Source organism: Anomalospiza imberbis, chromosome 13, assembly GCF_031753505.1.
Source record: "Anomalospiza imberbis isolate Cuckoo-Finch-1a 21T00152 chromosome 13, ASM3175350v1, whole genome shotgun sequence".
Lineage (NCBI taxonomy): Eukaryota > Metazoa > Chordata > Aves > Passeriformes > Viduidae > Anomalospiza > Anomalospiza imberbis.
In genome coordinates, this window is record NC_089693.1 from 18,445,263 (window position 1) to 18,468,331 (window position 23,069).

General features: G+C 50.7%; 1 protein-coding gene across 1 annotated transcript in view; it reads right to left on the minus strand.

Moving 5' to 3' along the window:
* Positions 1–22,751, minus strand: part of NPTN (neuroplastin) — a 45,525-nt gene extending 22,774 nt beyond the window's left edge. The window contains exon 1 of the mRNA XM_068204343.1: positions 22,481–22,751. Coding sequence (XP_068060444.1) covers positions 22,481–22,568 — 88 coding nt within the window. The 5' untranslated portion in view covers positions 22,569–22,751. The remainder of the gene's footprint in view (positions 1–22,480) is intronic.
* Between the last annotated feature and the right edge of the window lie 318 nt (positions 22,752–23,069).

The following is a 23,069-nucleotide window of genomic DNA, read 5'->3' on the forward strand; positions in this document are numbered from 1 at the left end:
GAGGCTCTGTGTGTGGAAATGCTGCTGTGTGCCCTGCCTGGGATGAATTCCTGACTGATTCCAGATTCCCCTCTGGATGCAGGGGGCTGAGGAATCAGCAGACATCTCCCTGATTTCTGCAAGTCACGCAAGGATTTTGGATTCTGGAACCTCTGCCGTGCCCTGTGGCAACAGTTTGGGATATAAATTTATGATCCGTGGAGCCTCTGGAACGCAGGTTATGAAACACAACGAGAGAACAGAAAACCCCAATTCTGTGTCAGAACCATCCCAGCTTTCCACACAGGGAAGGAACATGCCTGTATCCCATGGCACATCCTTAGATTATTGCCCAGGGAGGAAAAACACCCATCCTCTGATAACCTGCAGCATTCCAGTCCTGGATATCCTTTTTGGAAATCCATCTCTTTAAATCATTCTTTAACTGCAGCAACACTGCAGTTGCTGTTTGTATTACCACATTTTTCACTCTCTTTCTGCCTCCTTTCTCCCACCCTGGGCATTTTATCCTTTCATGGTTTGTTTGGGCCCTGAATTGTTGTGTTATTCCTGCATCATGCACCATTCCTGGCCTGCCCCGTGTGCTTTTCCACCCCAAAGAGCTCATCTGCACTCCCACAAAAACACTGACAGAGCTCTGGGAATATTTCTGGAGTGTGCCTGGAATAGTAACTCAGTGACTGACCTGCAACCTTTTCAGTTTTAGTTTAGCAGAACTGAAGGCAGCTGTAAGTCTCATTTCCAGCTTCACCTGCATTTATGTTACTTTGATTTGGTTATTTAGAAAGCAAATTGATGGATCGGTCTCCTCATTTAATTGCAGGAGACAAACTGCAACTGGAATACAGGGACAGCAGCAGCCAAAGGAGGATGCTCACCTAGAAAATCACTTTTTGCTCATCACTTAAGTGCCCATTTTATGTAAGCTCAGCTTTTACAGTTAAAGCCCAAGCAAAGCAACTAAAAAAAAAAACCCAGCAAGTGAAATTCTGGTTCCAAATCCGGAATGAGGTGGAAGGCAGACGGTGGTTCCTGGGTGCCAGATTTTCAGAAGCAAGTTGATCTCTGCAGAGGCCAGGACAGAGCCTGTGCTCTGTGGGGCTTTGGTGTCACAGCAGGGCAGCAGCCACCACCAGCAGCTGGAAACTCCAACTCCACTGAGCCACACAATTCCCATTTCCCAGACAAACGGAATGGAGCAGCTGAGGCCATCTGGGCAGGCTCAGGGAAGGGGCTCCACTTCCAGGGACACCTTGGGAACTTCTTCCCGTTTTCCTCCGCCTCCAGCAGGCTCAGGCAGGCACTGATGTCCATGGGCTCCTTCTCCCAGCAGGAGCAGCTCAGCTGTCCCAGCACACACGGGAAGGCACTCAGAGGTTTGTTCCACATTTCCCTGCACAGCAGAGCCCCAGAGCAGCGAGATCCCACACAAGGCACTCAGGAGGCAGCTCCCACTCAGCAGCAGCAGCAGCTGGAACAAACTGGGAGGGGAGGAGAGGCTGAACTGCAGTGCCTGCAGCAGCTCAGTGCCAGGGGCCTGAGGGAGGGGACGCCCTGTCCACAGGGACACAGCTGTGCTGCCAAAGGCTGGCTCTGCACAGCAGCAGGATTGTGTCCCCCAGAGCCGCTCTGGAGCCCCAGGACTGTCCCAGAGCAGGCCCTGCAAGGCACGGGGCTCTCTCCAGCACACAGCACTCCCTAGCAGACACATTTCCAGCATCATTCCCAGGATGGCAGAGCTGCTGCTGGAGGCCATGCAAGCATTCCAGTCCTTTGGGAGCCCAAAGGACACGGGAGGGCCGAGGGGTGAGCTGAGCTGAGCAGCTCCAGCTGAGCGGCTCCAGCTCAGGGACCCGGTGTCACTGCGGTCACTCCACAGCACCGGGGTCACCAGACATTTCTCCACGTGCACCAAGGCTGTTTCCATTTCCAGAGGGAAGGTCTCTGATCCAGCAGTGCCCACGGCAGCACCAGGCTTCGGGGACAGCTTTGGGGGAGATTTTTCAAAGTACCCAAATAAAAAAATCAAGGTACAGTTTTGTACCCAGTAGGGCATTAAAGGGTTGTTTGTGCACAGAGCACAGGAGCAAGACCACACTTTTGCTCTGCTCTTCTGTCAGCTGAGGGCACTGAGAAACCACCCAAAACAAGTTCTCCTGTACCTGCACACTGCAGATTTCATTCCCTCTACCTGTAACTCAGCAGCCATTTCCTTGGGAAAATGCAAGTTTTACATCTGGCCCAAAATTCTTCTCTACGGAATCTGACCGTAAGAACTCCCAAATCCACCTGGGCTGAAAAGCAGAGTGAAGGCAAGAAAGCCCTACCACAAACAAGAACAAAAAGCAATTCTGGGCCAAGCACAACCTCTGCTGTCAGAGCTCTGCTGCTGCCAGGAGCTGCACCCTGGATGGAGTCACTGAGCTCAAGTTTGGGCTCAGCACTGGGTAGGACGTTCGCCCCTGCTCCCACAGGCTGGATTAGGAATGGCTGCATCTCCTCAGTGCTGCTGCATCAAAGAACTCCTTAGGAACATGCTGCTGGCCAGGAAGGAAAAGAAACACCACAACTTCATGGAAAATTCCAAACACGAAAGGTCACGTAGAACTGAAAGGGAAGGATTTATCCAGAAGCAGATATGTAACCAAAACCAGGCGAGGAGGCATTCCCAGAAATTCCAAGAGAACAGAAGAAATCAAAATGAAATGGTTAGAGATGGGAAGAACATGGAAATCAAAGAGAAAGGCACTGGTGGAAAAGCAAGGGAGGCTGGAAACCTCCTACAAAACTAAAGGGAGGAGGGAACAAACACAAATCCGACAGCGGGCTGGTTTCACACGGAAGCTCTACCACACATCCCCAGGTTTTCCCGAGTGCTTTCCTAAGGAGAAGAGACACGGGAGGCACACGGGGTCAGCACTACAGGCGAGGAGGAGCAGCCCGCGGTCGGGAGGACAGGACAGGGTGGCAGAGGGTGGGGACACGGGGGCGGGGTCACCAGACTGCCTCTAGACACTACAGTGCCACTACTGGGGGCCGGACTCACTCTGCAGGACGCTTATAGTAGCCTGGGCTCGAATCCACGTAATGGAGGGATTTTGCCTCAAGTCATTCCTCCTGGGATCGTTGCTGGCCCTGCACTCGTAAGTCCCAGAGTCTTCCAAGGTAAGGCGGGTTACTCTCAGCACACTCACCCCATTGGCCCCGTAGGCAGTGTTAATGGTGACACGGCGCTTCCGAGCGCCATCCCACAGCTGTTTGAAAGCCTCAGCCCGGTTGACTTCCGCATACCACCACTGGATCTCTGGAGTGGGGTTCCCAACCACATCACAGTACAGTTCAAAGGCGTCCCCCGTGAGCTTAGTTTCTGACATGGGCGACTTGACAAACCCGGCTGCAGGGAGGGGCAGCAGAAACGCAGTGACAGAGCGGCAGAAAACAACAGAGCTCACACACAACACAGCAGCGGGGCAGAAAACACAGTTAGAGACATGGCATCGGCAGTGACGCGGCTGGGGGACACCCAGGGCACCGGCAGTGACACACCCAGGGCACCGGCAGTGACACGGCTGGGGGACACCCATGGCATCAGCAGTGACACAGCTTGGGGACGCCCATAGTGACTTGGGGACACCCATGACACTGGCACAGCTTGGGGACACCCATGGTGGCTTGGGGACACCCATGGTACTGGCAGTGACACACCCACCACATCAGCAGTGACACAGCTTGGGGACATCTGTGGCACTGGCAGTGACACAGCTTGGGGACATCCGTGGCACTGGCAGTGACACAGCTTGGGGACACCCATGGTACTGGCAGTGACACACCCACATCAGCAGTGACACAGCTTGGGGACACCCATGGTCCTGGCAGTGACACACCCACCACATCAGCAGTGACACAGCTTGGGGACATCCGTGGCACTGTCAGTGACACAGCTTGAGAACACCCATGGTACTGGCAGTGACACACCCACCACATCAGCAGTGACACAGCTTGGGGACATCCGTGGCACTGTCAGTGACACAGCTTAAGAACACCCATGGTACTGGCAGTGACACACCCACCACATCAGCAGTGACACAGCTTGGGGACATCCGTGGCACTGGCAGTGACACAGCTTGGGGACATCCGTGGCACTGGCAGTGACACAGCTTGAGAACACCCATGGTACTGGCAGTGACCAGGGCTGCAGGGCAAGAACTCCCAATATCCCTGCTGCTCCTCCCTTGCCTGGCAGCTGCCCCTGGCACCCTCCCTGAGGAATTTCCAGGCCTTTTCCAGCCCTGGGAAGCTCAGATGTGCCAGGGTTATTAAGTGTCCCTGGTCAGGGATCTGCTCCCTGAGAAGGTCTCTTTACCTGACCCACCCCCAGGGGCACCAGGGGTACAATCCCATACCTGTGCCAGCTGTGAGCTCCGCTCTGACCTCCTCTCTCATCTATTTAGGGCTCCAGGGCAGGGAATCCCCCAGGATACAAGTGACCTATTTTCCTGATCAGCCCAGCTCTGGCCAAGGGCATCTCAGTGGAATGAACGCTCACAGCCAAAAGGTTGTTTCGTTAGGAACCCACAAAGGACCCTCAGCAGTCCCCCCGTTGTGGAGAGGGCTAACATCTGTGCTCAGGCCACAGTATAGGATATTCTGGATATCCTAAATCCTCCATACTTACCCGCCTCAGAGCCCTGCTGGGAGTGCACACACACACATTAAATTGTCCTTCAATCCTATTTCCAAAGATATTTAGGAGAATAGCAGTGCCTCAACACCAGTGCCTTCCCCCAGGCCCCTCCTAAAACTGCAGGATTAGGACACAGCTGGCCAGACAGATTATGCAGCAAAACCCATCCTAGTGCTGTGCTGGGGACATCAGCAGCGTGGGGAGGGACAGTGTCACACCAGGAAAACTCACCAGGAGCCTGTCATCCCTGTCCTCGGATTGTGCCATCCCTGTCCTCACATTCCTGCCTTGTTTTAGGATGAGGGGCAAATCAATGAGGTTGGGAAATGGAAATGTGGGCTTGGAGCACTCATTAAACAGCATTTAATGAGTGCCCAGTGACCACAGGCAGAGCCCCCAGTGACCACAGCCCCCTAATGACCAACGGCCACAGGCCCCCAGTGACCAGCAGCCACAGCCCCCTAATGGCCACACGCTTTAATGACCAACAGCCACAGACCCCAAAGACCAGCACTCCCTCCCTAACCCTAAATGACCAGCTCTGACCCCAAAGACCAGCACTGACCCCAACCCTAAATGACCAGCTCTGACCCCAAAGATCAGCGCTCCCTAACCCTAAATGACCAGCGCTCCCTAACCCTAAATGACCAGCACTGACCCCAAAGACCAGCGCTCCCTCCCTAACCCTAAATGACCAGCTCTGACCCCAAAGACCAGCACTGACCCCAAAGACCAGTGCTCCCTAACCCTAAATGACCAGCACTGACCCCAATGACCAGCGCTCCTTAACCCTAAATGACCAGCGCTCCCTAACCCTAAATGACCAGCGCTCCCTAACCCTAAATGACCAGCACTGACCCCAAAGACCAGCGCTCCCTAACCCTAAATGACCAGCTCTGACCCCAAAGACCAGCGTTCCCTAACCCTAAGTGACCAGCACTGACCCCAAAGACCAGCGTTCCCTAACCCTAAATGACCAGCGCTCCCTAACCCTAAATGACCAGCGCTCCCTAACCCTAAATGACCAGCACTGACCCCAAAGACCAGCACTCCCTAACCCTAAATGACCAGCACTGACCCCAAAGACCAGCACTCCCTAACCCTAAATGACCAGCTTTGACCCCAATGACCAGCGCATCTTAAACCTAAATGACCAGCGCTCTCTGGGATGCCAAACAGCCTCCATACATAAATTAACAAATATTTTAATTACCAGGGGCAGTTCTGGGTTAATATTTTGCATTTCCAGCCACTCACAAACAGCAGCAGTGAGCAAGGTGATGCTCCAGAGGGCCACTGCCCATGCTGACACCCAGCCAGGAGCTGCAATCTGCCAGCACCAGGAATGAATGCTTAAAAAAAAAAGGGGGGGGAAAAAGGTGAATTATTCCCGAGGCTGCAGCACAGGGCAGCTGGGAAGGAAAGGGCTGCTGCCTTTGGGCCCTGCCAGTGGATTCCAGGGCTGTCCCAGCACCGAGCGGGTGACACTGGGCAGGTCCCGGTGACGCAGGAGCTGCCAGAGCCCGGCCTTGCCTTTCTTGGGCCTGTCCCACAGCTCTGCTCCTGCTCCAGGGACAGCAGCACCACAGAATCCCAAACCCAGACAGAGCCACAAGCGCAGGGCTGCCACAAGGGACTGCACTCGGTTTAACCCCAGAGATCTGGGACTGTGCTTGGTTCAACCCCAGAGATCTGGGACTGTGCTTGGTTTAACCCCAGAGATCTGGGACTGTGCTTGGTTTAACCCCAGAGATCTGGAACTGTGCTTGGTTCAACCCCAGAGATCTGGAACTGTGCTTGGTTTAACCCCAGAGATCTGGGACTGCACTCGGTTTAACCCCAGAGATCTGGGACTGTGCTCGGTTTAACCCCAAAGATTTGGAACAGTGCTCGGTTTAACCCCAGAGATCTGGGACTGTGCTCAGTTTAACCCCAAAGATCTGGGACTGTGCTCGGTTTAACCCCAGAGATCTGGGACTGTGCTCGGTTTAACCCCAGAGATCTGGGACTGTGCTTGGCTTAAGCCCAGAGATCTGGGACTGTGCTCGGTTTAACCCCAAAGATCTGGGACTGTGCTCGGTTTAACCCCAGAGATCTGGGACTGCACTCAGTTTAACCCCAGAGATCTGGGACTGTGCTCGGTTTAACCCCAAAGATCTGGGACTGCACTCAGTTTAACCCCAGAGATCTGGGACTGCACTCAGTTTAACCCCAAAGATTTGGGACTGTGCTCGGTTTAACCCCAGAGATCTGGGACTGCACTCGGTTTAACCCCAGAGATCTGGGACTGTGCTTGGTTCAACCCCAGAGATCTGGGACCGTGCTCGGTTTAACCCCAGAGATCTGGGACTGTGCTCGGTTTAACCCCAGAGATCTGGGACTGTGCTCGGTTTAACCCCAAAGATTTGGGACTGTGCTCGGTTTAACCCCAGAGATCTGGGACTGCACTCGGTTTAACCCCAGAGATCTGGGACTGTGCTTGGTTCAACCCCAGAGATCTGGGACCGTGCTCGGTTTAACCCCAAAGATTTGGGACAGTGCTCGGTTTAACCCCAGAGATCTGGGACTGTGCTTGGTTCAAAAGCCCAGAGATCTGGGACTGTGCTCGGTTTAACCCCAAAGATTTGGGACTAACCTAAACCCCTTTCTGGAAGTGATTTATTTATTCAGGATTTGATCTCCTCCCCAAGTGGTGTGGATGCATACAAGGAGCAATTAATGCCCTAAAACCAGGGGAACATTTCAGTTTGCGCACAGAATTCCACTGGAATTCCAGGGGCTCCTCACATTTCCAAACTCTGCCATAAAAATTGTGTTGGGGAAAGAAAATTAAATACCCACTGAGAAAAAAGAGGATTTTCAGAGCTCAGGAATTCTTGTAAAATCTGCCAGGGTAGGAATACACAAGGCAGTCTTCCCTGAACTGCAGAAATTATTGTTTAATAATTAAATTACCCTTTTGGAACTCAAAATTCATTAAGGTGCAAAAGAATTAAGGAGAATGGCCCTGGAGGAGCAGAGCGGGGAGAATTTTCATCTCCCCAAGTTAAGTCTGGTGTAAAAAAGGAGTTTAAAAAATAAAAGTGCTTTGCCTTAAAAGCCAAGTTGAGGAAAGATGTTAAGCCAGGCTCAAAGACAGCAAAAACCAGGTTAACACACACAAAGAATGGACAAATTAGGACTAAAATGATAAAAGGATTTCCAAGGAAGTTTTCAATCCCAACCAACACAATGTAATCAAGGAACCCCCAAAAAGCAGGATAATGCTCCCACCCATCCTGAGGCTGCTGCTCAAGGTGAATTAAATCAATTAAATCAGTTAAATCAAAGCACAAAGCACAGTTCAAAGCTCAGAACTAAGAGTCTACAAGGCAAAAGTGCAAAAATAAACTTGATTTTCAGTCTGGAGCCACAGTAAACAAATTGTAAATCTGTGGGACTGAATGATTTCAAGCTTGGTTGTCTTTACAGCAAAAACCCACCTGGAAAACCTCTCAGCACGTCAAGAATTTGTATTTCAGAAGCTCTCAGGCCTTTAGGAGAGTTCTGGAGGTTTTCTTTCCCTCAATTATGCAGCCTGATCTTTTAAATTCTTCTAATAAATGAACAAAAGTGCAGGTGGAAAAAGCAAGGCCCACCAAGAAGTGCTCAGCTCTGCTGTGCCCTCACCTCAGCTGATTCTTTTTGCTTTATTCCCACATTGACAATTTGATGGGAATATCCCAGAAAATGCCAGGCAGGAGCTGCCCCCCTCAGATGGGCTGTGTTAATGAGGTGCCCTGGCTAATTAACGCCTTCTCTTAATTAAGCACCAGAGTTCTGAGGGTGGGGAATCTCACTTTGGCAGAGTGTTGCTGGAAAAAAACACCCTGATTAATGTTTTGTTCCTTGCCAATGCTCCCATCCACTGAAAATCTTGGAAATTAGTTAAATACACAAAGAGTGACAGCTGGAAGAGGTGAAACACTCTGATGTTCAGGGACAGGACACAGGGATCAGTTCCATAAATCAGGAATTTAGGCTGGAAAGGATTCCTGAACAGGGATCAGTTCTATAAATCAGGAATTCAGCTGGAAAGGATTCCTGAAGGGAGACAGGACACAGGCCTGGTTAAATTCCAAGAAGGCACTGCAGCATCCTGCCTGTCCACACCCATTTTCCATAGGATCGATGCTTTCCCATTCTGTTCTCACCAGGAAGCACAAAATGAGAAAATTGGCATTTATCCTGTTGATTTTTGCCAGCTCCAGAGCACCTTTAAGCCAGGCTTGAGGCACCCAGGTGAGCCCAGAGCTATCCCTGGATTTAATTCCTGCCTTCTCATCCTGCAGCTTCCCAGAGCTGGGAGAGAGGAGAACCCAGCCCCAAGAGCATCATCTAGAATGCAGGAGCTGTGCCAGGGCACGGGGCTCGTTCCACAGGCAGGGAAACCTGAGGATTAATCCCACAGGACTGGGATTAAACATTCCCTGCATCCAGGCCAGCATTCTCCATTTCCCTGCACTGGAGATTTGTGGGCAAATTTCAAAAAATTCATCCTGAGGGGAATGGTTTGCGTGAGGCCATCCTGGGAATGTGCCCAAGGGGGAATTCCTGGCACAGATGGACACAGGGATCTCAGTTCCTGGGGATAAATCAGAATTTTAGGCTGGAAATGATTCCTGAACAGGGATCAGTTCTGTAAGTCAGGATTTTAGGCTGGAAAGGATTCCTGAACAGGGATCAGTTCTGTAAGTCAGGATTTTAGGCTGGAAAGGATTCCTGAACAGGGATCAGTTCTGTAAGTCAGGATTTTAGGCTGGAAAGGATTCCTGAACAGGGATCAGTTCTGTAAGTCAGGATTTTAGGCTGGAAAGGATTCCTGAACAGGGATCAGTTCTGTAAGTCAGGAATTTAGGCTAGAAAGGATTCCTGAACAGGGAAAAGGAGACAGGGATCAGTTCCTGGGAATAAATCAGGAATTTAGGCTGGAAAGGATTGTGGAATGTCCTCTGGCCTCACAAACCCCTCAGATCAGCCTGAGACCCTCCCACAACCCCCTGCCAGATGCTTTTATCCATGTTTCCCTGGAGTAAAAACAGGAATGCTTCCCTTCAAACGTTTAAACACAACTGGTATGTTATGGCCACTTTTATGAAGCAAAACCTGGTCTGAGCAGCCCAATTCCCTGAGGAAACACATCCAAGCACAGCCCATGGGAACAGCCCTGGGAGGACAGCCACACTTCCCCCAGCTCCAGGGAATTCCCTTCCCACAAATCCCCTCCTGGCTGGGCTCAGAACACAATTCCAGGGATTTTAGGTGACAACCCACCTGAAGGGTGCAGGTGAGAATTGAGACAAGGCTGGGATATCCCATGGGAAGAACAACCAGGACAGGGTTTATAAACTGTGGCTCCATGACCAGTGTCACAATCAGCTGCAGTCACATTCTGGAGAGCAAGAATTGAGATTTTTTCCCAGATTTTAGCTGGGAAAAACAAAGCTCTGGCAGTTCCCTAATTACCCATAATTATCCCATGGGAAGAATCATCAGGACAGGGGTTCCATAAATATTCCACTGCTAATAACAAGCAGGACATGGATGATAAACTGTGGCTCCATAACTGGTGTCACACCTGGCTGCAGTCACTTTCTGGAGAGCAGGAATGGAGATTTTTCCCAGATTTAGGAAGAACAAAGCCCTGGCAGTTCCCTGGTCCCACAGGGAAGAATCACCAGGACAGGGTTTATAAACTGTGGCTCCATGACCAGGGTCACAGCCAGCTGCAGTCACCTTCTGGAGAGCAGGAATGGAGATTTTTCCCAGATTTAGGCCAGGAAGAACACAGCCCTGGCAGTTCCCTGGTTCCATAAAGCAGCCCAGCCCCAGGAAGGAGCTGGGACAGACCCCTGCGACGCCACTGTGGGCACTGCCTGTCCCCAGGGGTCTCTCCACAGCTCCAGATCCTTCCCTCCCCAGCTCTGCTGGTGGAGCCCATCTGCTCCCGGGCCTTCAGTGTGAACTACAGAATTCCAGGGCTCTGCACCTTGGGAATTTAAAGGGACAGAGTTTATGGAAGTGTTTCTGTCTTTTTGGGACATCCTGGGTGCAGAATCATTTTTATCTCACTGCAGACTTGATATCAAATAGTCACTTGAACAGGAAGCATGGAAAATCTCTGATTTACCTAGAACACTTGGATCAGGACTCTGGAATAAGTAATAGATGGATAAAGATGGAGGAGGTCCAGCTCTGACCAACCTGTGAACCCAGATCCACAGCAAGTCCAGTGCCTCAAAAAGCACATTTTCCCCCATATTTCAATGGAAATATTAAGGAATATCAGTGCAGAAGTGCTGGAGGAGCTCTCACAGGAGACACCAATTGTATTTCCTGGGTGGCACTTCCCTCATAAGCCATTAAAAAGCCAAGAACTTCCCGAGGCAATTGCACAATTTACCAAATCCCTCTGAAACCATGGGTGGCAAAGGCATTGCAGGGAAACGTCAGCTTCCAGCAGCCCCTGTAATGCCGTGGAAAATGCAGCTTGGGGTCTCAGGAAGCTGGGCTGAAACCCTCCCAAGCAGATTTCCTTCCACAGGGCATTTGTCCCTCCTCTCCCAGAGGTTTTCCCAGGGATTAAACCACCTCATGCTCAGCAAAGGCAGGAACTGTTCTCTGCTCTCCCCATTCCTGCTCCTCCCTGGCAGGGAAGAGCCCCCAGCCAGCAGGCCCTGCTTTAATCCCCTGCTGAAGGGAATACAGGAGTATTGAGTGCTGCAGCTGAGGACTAGACAAGAATCCCTCCAAAGCAGAAAGAGCCAGGGCAGAAGGCTCCTGGGAGCTGCCCAGAAAACCCATGATAACAACTAAAAAGCCATTCCCTGGAAAGCAGTGGGAAGGGGTTCAGCTGCAGCACAGGAAGCAGAGTCTGAGCAGGCAGCAATTTCTATTTCTCTGCAGCAGCTGAAGATCTCAAAAAATTTTAAACAGCATTACATTTCTGTCTCAAAGCCACTGAAAACACCCCAAAGGTTGGTAATAAAAACGATTTTGTGTCAGATTAGCTCTGTGAAATCCTCAGCCTGACTCTCTAATGGCGTGGTGCAAGGGTTTTAAATAACCAAAGGTTTTCAGCGCTCCCCCTTTCTCCCCTGACCTTTCCTGATCCAACAAATGTGTTTGACAGGAGACTGATCCCACTTCCCTCCAGCAAAGCTGCTTTCCCCCCGCTTTTATTCACCCTGCAGGAGCAGGAGCTGCTCCACATCCTAGTGAGAGAGGGAAAGGACATTTTCATGCAGCGACCTTTCACAAGAAATGCCCTTTGCTGAATTGGGGATTATGTAACAGAGGCTGAGGAGAAGCTGCTCAGCCACAAAAATAATTCCTCTGTGAGCACAGGGAATGGCAGCAGCACAGGGGATAACACAATTCCAGCACGTTCTGGAGCCTAAACCAGAGGTCCAACTGCCTGATGTGTGAGATCCTGGCCCTGCTGCTGGACATGGGGTTAGAGATGCTTTAATTATCCCAAGCTGAGGCTCTCCAGAGCGGAAGAGAATTGCTGCCCCTGCTCAGTGCATCCAAAGCAGCAGCAGAATGATGGAATTCCAGGCAGAGGGAAGAGGAAATCAGGAGGAAATGGATTAAAAAGCAGCAGAGATGCCACACTTTGTGCAGCAGATGTCCTCTGCTGTGCACATTGAGCTCGTGGTTAAAAACTGCATTTTTAGGGCTATTTTTCCCCAAGCAATTTTTTGAGATCTTCAGCTGCTGCAGAGAAATAGAAATTGCTGCCTGCTCAGACTCTGCTTCCTGTGCTGCAGCTGAACCCCTTCCCACTGCTTTCCAGGGAATGGCTTTTTAGTTGTTAACATGGGTTTTCTGGGCAGCTCCCAGGAGCCTTCTGCCCTGGCTCTTTCTGCTTTGGAGGGATTCTTGTCTAGTCCTCAGCTGCAGCACTCAATACTCCTGTATTCCCTTCAACAAGGGATTAAAGCAGGGCCTGCTGGCTGGGGGCTATTCCCTGCCAGGGAGGAGCAGGAATGGGGAGAGCAGAGAACAGTTCCTGCCTTTGCTGAGCATGAGGTGGTTTAATCCCTGGGAAAACCTCTGGGAGAGGAGGGACAAATGCCCTGTGGAAGGAAATCTGCTTGGGAGGGTTTCAGCCCAGCTTCCTGAGACCCCAAGCTGCATTTTCCACGGCATTACAGGGGCTGCTGGAAGCTGACGTTTCCCTGCAATGCCTTTGCCACCCATGGTTTCAGAGGCGTTTGGTAAAATGTGCAATTGCCTTGGCTTTTTTATGGCTTATAAGGGAAGTGCCACGCAGGAAACACAATTTCCCACTTCTCCCCAAAGCCCTGGGAGCTGGGATGAGGATGGGTTCCAGCAGAACCCTGCTCCTCCCTCTCCCTGAGGAGGTTTGATCTCCAGGCTCTACTGAGACTGCTGGGATTACAGGGCCAGAAATAACCTGTGCAGGGCAGCTCCTCCCCGCTGCATCCAGCGCCCCATTCCTGAGCTGGAATTCCAGCACAAATTAATTCATCCTAATCCCGGGCAGGAATCACCTCCCTGAGCTGGGCACTCACACCTCACACAACTTCTATGCTGAAGGGCAAAAAAAACCCCAAAAATGCCAATTTGTGGTTATTTTTTTGAGCTTGAGGGGGAGCCCCACAGCTCTTCCCAGAGCAGCTCCCAGAGCTTTCCCAACAAAAGCAAAATCCAATTAAAAGCCAAGCAGATTTGGACTCTTCAAAGAGGCAACAGAAAAAAAAAAATAAAAAAAAAAAAAGCTGAGAGAAGCTTCCTTTGCTCAATGTAAATGAAAAATATGAGTATATGAGTATCACCACCATGGTACCAACAATAATTGTGTTTAATCACACTGAAGGGATTTTGTGGTGTCTGAGAGGAACAGAAATGGTGACCTTAAGAAAATCTCATTTCAGCTATGTCCCCTAACCCGAGTTAAAAGGTTCTACTTGTGGTTTGTATCCAAGGCTCTGTTTAATACTCAAGAATTCTGCTTTACACCCAAGAATCCTGCTTTACACCCAGTGGGAAAAGCTGTCCCCTCACAGGGTCCCTTGTGCTCTCCATCCAGAGGCCACATTCAGTTGTGCAGCAATTTTACAGCAGCTTTAAAAGATTTTTTTCTTAAAATACCTGAATAAAGCCCAGTAAAAACACTGGAGATTTATCCCACAGATAAACTGATCCAACTGGGACAGGAATGGCACAGCACAGAGGATTTTCTGCCAGCCCCCAGGAATTTGCTGCTGAGGCTTTTCCTGAACCAAAGGCGCTTTTTCCACTGCCATCCAAGCAAATCCAGGTTTCCACAAAGCACCCAAAGATCCTGATTTAGCAGTTCCCCATCTCTGAGATGTTTCACTTGGCAAAAGGATGACAGCAGGGTGGTGTTTGGGAAATCCTTTAGGAATTCTAAACCCATTTTGTCAGGCCCCAAAGCAGGAGAGCACCAGGGCAGTGCCCTCCAGTGGTTTTGGCTCCATTCTCCCAGTAATTTCCCTTCCTGCAAACCAAGCCCCATATTTTTTTTCTTCTTTTTTTTTTTTACCTTATTTTTTTTTCCTTTTTTCCTTTACTCCATATGGCTCAAGATTGGGATCACCAAATCGCTACTAAAAATAGGAGCTTTAGGAGCCTGAGACCCCAAAGAGGCAGCTCAAAGCCTGGGGTGAGAACAGCTTTAATCTGTTGCATTTTTTTCTTGACAGGGTTTTCAGCACTTTGCTGCAGGTTCTGAACTGCTCAGCAAAGTGCTGAAAACCCTGTCAGATAAAAAAATGCAACAAATTAAGGCTGCAAGGAAACCATCAATACAATATTCCACCCCCTTAGCAGGTTCAGCAATCTCAAAATTGGGGAGAAATGGGAATTGTCCTCACTCTGCTTTGGTTTTGGAAGCAAAAAGCCAATTATAGTAGGGAAAAAAAAATATCTAATGACAAATATTTTATTAAAAGAAATTAAAATATTGATTAACCCTCGTGCCTGACAGGGAGCAGAAAAGCTCTCACAGTACCCAGATGTTACAGCATCTCCCAACCCTTCTGCCCAAAGAATTGGCAGGATGGGATAAAACTGAAATATTTCCAAAAAGGCAGAAACAGAGATGACACTGGAAGGGAGAATCCAGAGGTGACTGTGATCTTAGAGCATTACAGGATGGGTGCCATATAAAGTAACTAAGTTTCTAGGCTAGAAGGAATAAATGCACCAAATATCCCATTTCTAAAAGCAAAATGAAGCCCAAAGAGTGGTGCCCTGACTGTGTTTTTCTCCCAGAACAATTGCACCACAGAACAGCTCTTCAAGCACAACTCCAAAGTCCCAATCCCACGTGCATGTGGAATTTCTCTACCAGCCCTTAAGTGTGCCTGGGACACACTGGGATTTTACCTTTCTAAAGAGATTTTTTACCTTTATTGGACCTTAAATAAACCCCACCTGTTGCTGAGGGGATGGATCACACAGCAGAAAAAAACAGACTTGGATTTCTTTGCTTCCCAGCAGGAAAATGCAGCAGCTTCCCAACTCCCATAAAACCAAGGAAGAGCCATCAGGAGATCCCAAAGTGCAGGTGCAGGCTCTGAGTCACAACCCTGAGATGTGTGGGTGCTCTGGGATTTGGGAAACACTTCCCGAAGATTTGTTTCCCAATCCCCTGCAGTGCTCAGCTCCCAGTTTCTGTGGCAGTAGGAGAGGAGGGAACTGCAGGGCTCCTCTGGCCAAATCAAATCCAAATGAGTTCTCCAATAATGAACTTCCAGTTTGTTCCCTGGAATCCTGAAGTGATTCCAGCTCCTGAAGTGGAAACCCAGCTGGTTGGTCAGTGCAAACTGCACATCTTCAGCTCAAAGTGAAAAACATCCTCATTCTGCTCAATCCAACAGGCTGGAGTTATAAATATTTGCATCTATTTATCTTCTCCATGCCTTTTATTCTTTGGATACTCCAATGGTGGAGCCAGGCTGGGAGAGCTGAGGGGGCTCACCTGGAGAAGGCTCCAGGCAGAGCTCAGAGCCCCTTCCAGGACCTGGAGGGGTTCCAGGAGAGCTGGAGAGGGACTGGGGACAAGGGATGGAGGGACAGGACACAGGGAGTGGCTAAAAAGTGGAAAAGGGCAGGTTCTTAGGTTAAATACTGGGGGAAAATTCTCCTCTGTGAGGGTGGTGAGGCTGTGGGATGGAATTCCCAGAGAAGCTGTGGCTGTCTCTGGATCCTGGGATCTCCTGATGGCTCTTCCTTGTTTTTGTGGGAATTGGGAAGCTGGGCCCTGCCTGCTCTGCTGTATTTTCCTGCTGGGAAGCAAAGAAATCCAAGTCTGTTCTTTTGTGCTGTGTGATCCATCCCCTCAGCAACAGGTGGGGTTTATTTAAGGAAGTGTCCCAGGCCAGGCTGGACAGGCCTGGAGCAGCCTGGGCTACAGGAAGGTGTCCCTGCCCACTGATGAGTTTTAAGGTCCCTCCCAACCCAAACCACCCTGGGAAAATGAGAATCAGCTGCTTGCAAGCATTAAATTCCCCGGGAAGGCTGCTCTAGGTGAACTCTGCACATCAGGAACCCTGAAGTGATCCACTGAAGGGTAACACACAGGGATTTGCTGCTGCTTGAAGACACAGAGTGATGCCTCAGCTTTAGCTTTTATATTTTCACATTCTGTTCTGCTTCAGTGTGGGGGTCTGGGCTTCGTGTTAGGGGATGGTGAGCTCTGTTCACAGAGCAGGGAGACAAAACAATTCCTGCTCCAGCTGGGACCAAGGATAAAGGATCCAAATCTCAGCCCCAAGAGCGCAAACAGCATCCCTGATCCTGCCCTGATCTCATGGAGAGCTGCAATCCCTGATCCTGGGGATCCCATGGAGAGCTGCAATCCCTGATTCCATTGAGAGCTGCAATCCCTGATCCTGGGGATCCCATAGAGAGCTGCAATCCCTGATCCTGAGGATCCCATGGAGAGCTGCAATCCCTGATCCTGGGGATCCCATAGAGTGCTGCAGTCCCTGATCCTGAGGATCCCATGGAGAGCTGCAATCCCTGATCCTGAGGATCCCATGGAGAGCTGCACTCCCTGATCCTGGGGATCCCATAGAGAGCTGCAATCCCTGATCCTGGGGATCCCATAGAGAGCTGCAGTCCCTGATCCTGAGGATCCCATAGAGAGCTGCAGTCCCTGATCCTGAGGATCCCATGGAGAGCTGCAATCCCTGATCCTGAGGATCCCATAGAGAGCTGCAGTCCCTGATCCTGAGGATCCCATGGAGAGCTGCAATCCCTGATCCTGCCCTGATTCCATGGAGAGCTGCAATCCCTGATCCTGCCCTGATCCCATGGAGAGCTGCAATCCCTGATCCTGCCCTGATTCCATGGAGAGCTGCAGTCCCTGATCCCGAGGATCCCATGGAGAGCTGCAATCCCTGATCCTGCCCTGATCCCATGGAGAGCTGCAATCCCTGATCCTGCCCTGATCCCATGGAGAGCTGCAATCCCTGATCCTGCCCTGATCCCATGGAGAGCTGCAATCCCTGATCCTGCCCTGATCCCATGGAGAGCTGCAATCCCTGATCCTGGGGATCCCATGGAGAGCTGCAATCCCTGATCCTGGGGATCCCATGGAGAGCTGCAATCCCTGATCCTGCCCTGATCCCATGGAGAGCTGCAATCTTTGAAGAGAGAAAAACAAGCAGGATGGGACTTCATGGGCTGGAGCTGGAATGGGACAATTAACTCCAATATGCAAATGGACCAAAACTCATCAAAGTGAGACACCCCATGACCCGTGGTCCATTTTGGGACCATTTTGGTTCATCTTGGGTGCAGCCCTGGCTGGGCTCTTGTGCTGCCCAAGGTGGATCCATTGAGGAGATCCTTTAATAAATCCCTGCTTTATTCTTGAGCTCAGTCTAGTCTTGGTTCTAGCTCAGCCTTCCCAAGGCATCATTTTTGGTCAGACCAGACCAAAACCAAGCTGCCAATCTTTATTTTAGGGATTTTCTAATCCTTTAACCATCCAGCAGCTCCCTAATATCCCATCACCTGCAGGGATTTCACCATGCCAACAGACAGAGCAGCTGCCCTCTGATTCAGAGCTGCTTTTAAACCCCTCCATTCACCCCAAGCAGCTCCAAACGACAGCAATTCAAACCCCATTTGCAGCCTGAACCTGAGGCAGCACTGCTGAAGCACCACAAAGCTTTTCCCAACAATCCATGGGGAAAAATAAAAAAAAAATCACCCCCGGAGTGCTCAGCCAAGCTGGTGCACGCTCAGGTTTAAAAATGCTCCGAGCATCTGTTTTTTGCAAACTCCTGCTGTCCGCCCTCACGAATTATTCCAGGCTGCTGGGAGCTCTCTGCACTGCCAAAAGCCTTCCCTGGGTACTCCAATCCAGCCCTCAGCATTCCCAAGATGGTCCCTGTCAGTCTTCCCAAGCTCCTGCTAATCCACGTGCTCCCAGATGCTTTTCCAGCTGAAGTTTTGGGATGAGTGCATTTTTTCCAAGCTGTGATATTTCCCCTTCCTCTTGTTTTCCTATTCTATCAACACAAATGCTGTAACTGCTTTTTTTTCTGTTATAAATAAAGTGTTATTTTAGGTTTCCAAACCAGTGGAAGATCCCTGTGAGTACCCCCAAAATGTGAGGAGCTACACCAATTACTGCTGTGGATTTTAAAACGTGGAATGCAAAACTATAGGAATTAGAGCAAAAAAAAAAAAAAAAAAAAAAAAAAAAAAAAAACTTTTTTCTTCTTATTTATTCAAACCAGAACAGGATATTTTGATCTATCTTTCCTCTAGGAAAATGTCTCACAGTGCACATCTCCAACACAAAAAAAAAAAAAATCAAGCAGCACCAGGCATCAAAAAAAAGTTTAACCTGGAGTGTGAATAATTTACCATGAAAATAAAATCAGAGATAATTATCATTATTTGAATGATTGGACATGGGATTTGATGGAGCTTTGTCATGTTTTAACAGCCAAGCTCCCTCCTCCAGCTTTACAGAAGTCAGGATTTGTATTTTGGAATTAACTGGGAAAAGTCAGTGTATTTATTCCCAAATATTCCTGTTTTGAGGAGTTTGAACACACGAAGTCCATCCCCAAACATCCAAAGGATCAGACTGTGGAATCCCACAGCAGCCAGCCCAATTCCAGCCTCCAGAAAGAAGAATTCTGCTGGGAAACTTTAAAAAAAATGGAAAAAAGGGCTTAGGGTAAGGCAGAGCCAAGCTGTGAGGGCTCCCTGTGCTTTGTTGCACCTTCTGATTTAACCAAAACCAAACTTTAGAGGAACGCGGCCACAGGAATTGTCCTGATTTAGATCCTGATTAAATAAAAATAGCCCAAAAATTCAAATCTCACGACTGGAGCCAAGTGCAGCACGTGTGTGAATTTCAGGAGCTGCAATAACTGAAATGAAAATGAAATAATGAAATAAAATCCATGATCTAGAGGGTCCCTGAGGGTGACAAAGCCACCTTGGGCTGGGCACATAAAGCAGGACTTGGGAGAGCAGCAGAAGTAGGGGAGATCCTGCCTGGAGGAGGAGGAGGAGGAGGAGGAAGAGAAGCACTGGTGGGGAGGAGCAGAAGGGAATTTTGAACGTTCTCCTCGCTGCTCAGCCCACACTCAGGCTCCAAAAATGCTCACATTTATCTGGGCACCACGAAAAGGCACAGCAGAGCTCAGGTGGAGAGGAATGGGTGAAGCTCAGCAGGCACAAACAAGGGTAAAAGCAGAGTTTTTCACTGGCTCCTTCAAGAGGAAATTCATTTTCAGAAATCAGGATTTGCTTAGCTAATTTTCCTGATTTATTGGTCACTTTTATGCTGGTTTCTGCCAACAGAAAATCCATATTCTGGTTTTAGCCAGCTAGTTCCTTCTCCATCCATGCAGAGGATGAACTAACAAGCACCACCTGAATTAATTTGGTTTTATTTCCCCTCATGCCCAGCTCAGAACAGCCCTAGCAATTTTAGAGTGAAGAATGGTGAAGAATTCTCTGCACTTTAGCTTGCTTGCTCCCACTCCAACTCTTGTGTTGGTGTGCTAAAAACCCACTGCAGACTTCCCAGACTGGGGCAGCTCCAGCAGCAGTTTTAGACAATAAAACAACCTTTAAATCCCAGCCACTCTGAGATGGAATTATCACTGCACTGAAGCCTTTGGTTTTCCAGCTGCTTGTTTGGAAATAAAGATATTTCAAAGGCGAAACAATGATGGAAAAGTCATGTTTTCCTTCCTTCTATGAGCCTGCTTGGAAGCATTAAAGTGATTTTCCAACAGCTGCCCTTAGAAAGTGCAGGTTAAACACAGATCTTCCTGACTGGCTTTTTCCAGCTCTTCCTCCTCATCCTTCCCCATCTCTCCTCCAGCTCCATCAGAACTCTGCTCTGGATGTAAGCCATGAGCAGAAACTGAGCATTTTCCCAGCAGAATATTCAGGAAAAGTTCAATTCCTGCCACATTTCCCTGAGATCTCAAGGTGTTTATGCAAGAGCTTTCAAAATAAAGCCACCAGAAAAATAAAACCCTCAAAATAAAAACCTTTCAAAATAAAACCCTCCTCTCAGTTTTAGCAAGCTTAAATCCATAGGTGAGCCTGACTCCAAATATTCTGGATTGCATTCAGTCTGGAAAAATTACTGGGAATTCAGCAGCGATCTCCTGTCAGAGGTGGGAAAAAAAGCTTTTTTTTTCCTCACAAACACTCAGCATTCTAGTGGGGATTTTCTGCTCCAGGTTGAGTTCCAACAGGTCCGTGGCCATGCCTCCACCACCCTGACTTGGACTTTTCACCTTTCATCATTCTGATGGTTCCACATCAATAAAAGATAACAAATTGCTGCCCTTTGGGATCCTCCCCTGCCCCTCAAAGCACACACCCATAGGTGAGAAGCGTTTTCAAAGGAGATCTGAAGGAATAGCCCCAATTCAGGAAATGGCTGGACCTGTTCTCCACCCAAAGAGGAATTGTTCTGTTGCAGGAAGCTCCCCACGGGCCATTATTTGCTGAAAAAAGCCCAGCTTCTCTGCAGTAGGGCCTTTTTACATTAAAATTGGGGCAGCAATAAGCCTTAAGTCACAAAGACCTCAACTTTTCACCTGGCTTGCGGTGCTCCAACCCTTCCCAAGCAGATTTTCACTCACCTGTGTGAGCTCCCAGAGCATTACAGAAACTCAGAGTCTCCCTCACCACTTCATTAAAAATAACAATTAATCAGCCTCCAGGACACAGCAGCGGGCTGCAATCTCCCCTCACGCCAAGATCACTTTGGTGAGGACAAAGCCCCTTTCCAGCTCTCTCAAAATTCACTTTATCGCTGTCCTCCAGACTCGTAACTGCTGCCAAACAAATGTTTGCACTGTCCCGCAGCCACTCGGGATTGTCATCCCAGCTGCCGGCACTTGACACCTTCCCTGCGCGGAACACGCGACCCATTTCCATTTAACTCCTTCCCTCCCGAGGCTGGAATTTCTCTGGGAACCCGGCAGTGCCAGAGAACCACATTTAATCCACAACTCATCCCCATCCAGCCCCCTTCCCGGAACCCTGAATCCCACACAGCTCCAGCAGGGTTTTCCCACACTGCCTCACTCTGCAGAGAGCCTCCAGTTTTCACTCCCAGTGCCGATGCCAAACTCTGGTTAACAGAGACACGAGGCTCACTGCTAGCTTCACGCTGCAAAATCTGCACGTGCTCAGGGAACAACTTTCACCTAGGATCTTTAGGACAGTATTTTTCCCATCTAGATATCACTGTCAAACACCCTGAGAGGCTCAATGCTGGCCTGGTGGAAGGTGTCCCTGTCCCTGCCAGGGGGTGGGATGGGATGGGCTCTAAGGTCCCTTCCAACCCAAACCAGACTGCGAGATTCCACACTCCTGTGATTCCAGGGTTCCCCTGGAGCAAAGAGCCAAGGACCTCAACAGCCAGAAAACTTTAGGACTGAGTATTATCTGCAGAGCAGAAAGGAAGGAGAGAGAAATGAGGACGAAATGATGAAACTAGCGTGGAATTGGCGTATGAGAGAGGCAGCCCTTCCTCCTGGGCAGGTTTTCCCAGCGGCTCCTCCTGCGAGCCGAGCTCCCTGCCCTTGCCGGCTCTCCAGGCCCGAGCAGCGCTGACCATGATGCTGCAGCAGGAGAAGCTCCATCTCCAGGAGCAGCTCCATCTCCAAGAGCACACAGGCATTTTCCCCGGCGCTGCGGGATTTCCTTGGAGCGGGAGGCTCGGCTGGAGCAGCCTCTTGGCCCCGCTCCGCTCTGCCACTAATTGTCATGCACTTGGCTGCGAACTCGCCGGGGAGGAGGCAGCCGCGCTGGATTTAGCTCACGCTAGCCTACAAGGAACGGAGAACGCTTGGGGTGTGGTGGGTTGGTTATTTCTTTTTTTTTTTTTTTTTTTCCCCTCTTAATTCCTTCTTTTACTCTCCTATCAGAAGGACCTCTCCAGTTGCTAAGGAACTACGGGCTTTATTGCATTATAAATGATTTAAGGCGGCCCGGCAGATGCAGGTTCAGTAGGCGGGAGGAGATGAGGAGATGTTCCATTTTACCGGCGGCACGAGGCGCCTCAGGAGGAGCCGGGGGGGCCGAGCCTGTCCCCCCCCCGCTTTTCTCCTCCTTCCCCCTTCCCCGGAGGGGCCCCGAATCACCAGGGATTTCCCCCAAACCCGGGGTCGCCCCCCACCCGCGGGGTTGCCCACAGCGCACCCGCCGCCATAGCAACGCGCCCCCCCCGCTCCCCCCGCCGCCGCCGCCCTCCCTCACCGTTCTGCGCCGCGGCGGGTCCCGGCAGCAGCGCGGCCGTCGCCAGCAGCAGCGAGAAGGCGGCGGGGAGCGGCGCGGAGCGCGGCATCTTCCTGAGGCAGGGGCAGGAGGAAGAGGAGGAAGGCGAGGAGGCTGAGGCGGCGGCGGGAGCGGCGGCGGCTCTGCCCGTCCTTCTCCGCCGACCTCCTACCGCAGCGCAGCGCCCGCTCTCGCGAGATCCGCCGGGGGCGGCGGGCGACGCCGCCGGGGAGGGGACGGGCGAGGCGGGGGGGCGGTGTCAGGGCCCGCCTCGCCCGCCCCTCGCCGCCATGTTGGCCCCGTTCGGCCCGGTCCGTGCGGCGCCGCCGCGTCCCATGTCCCGGGGCTTCTGCTCCTTGCCGAGCTCACGAGCTGGCGGCGGGACAGGGGCGCCCAGGCGGCAGGGAGCTGCCCCATGGTGCCCTCAGGGGCGCCATGGCGGAGGTCGCCTGAGGCAGCCTTTCCTTGGGCGCAATGGCGGAGCCCGCCGGAGGGAACCGTCCCTTCAGGGTCCTGATGGCGGAGCCCGCCGGAGGGAACCGTCCCTTCAGGGTCTCGATGGCGGAGCCCG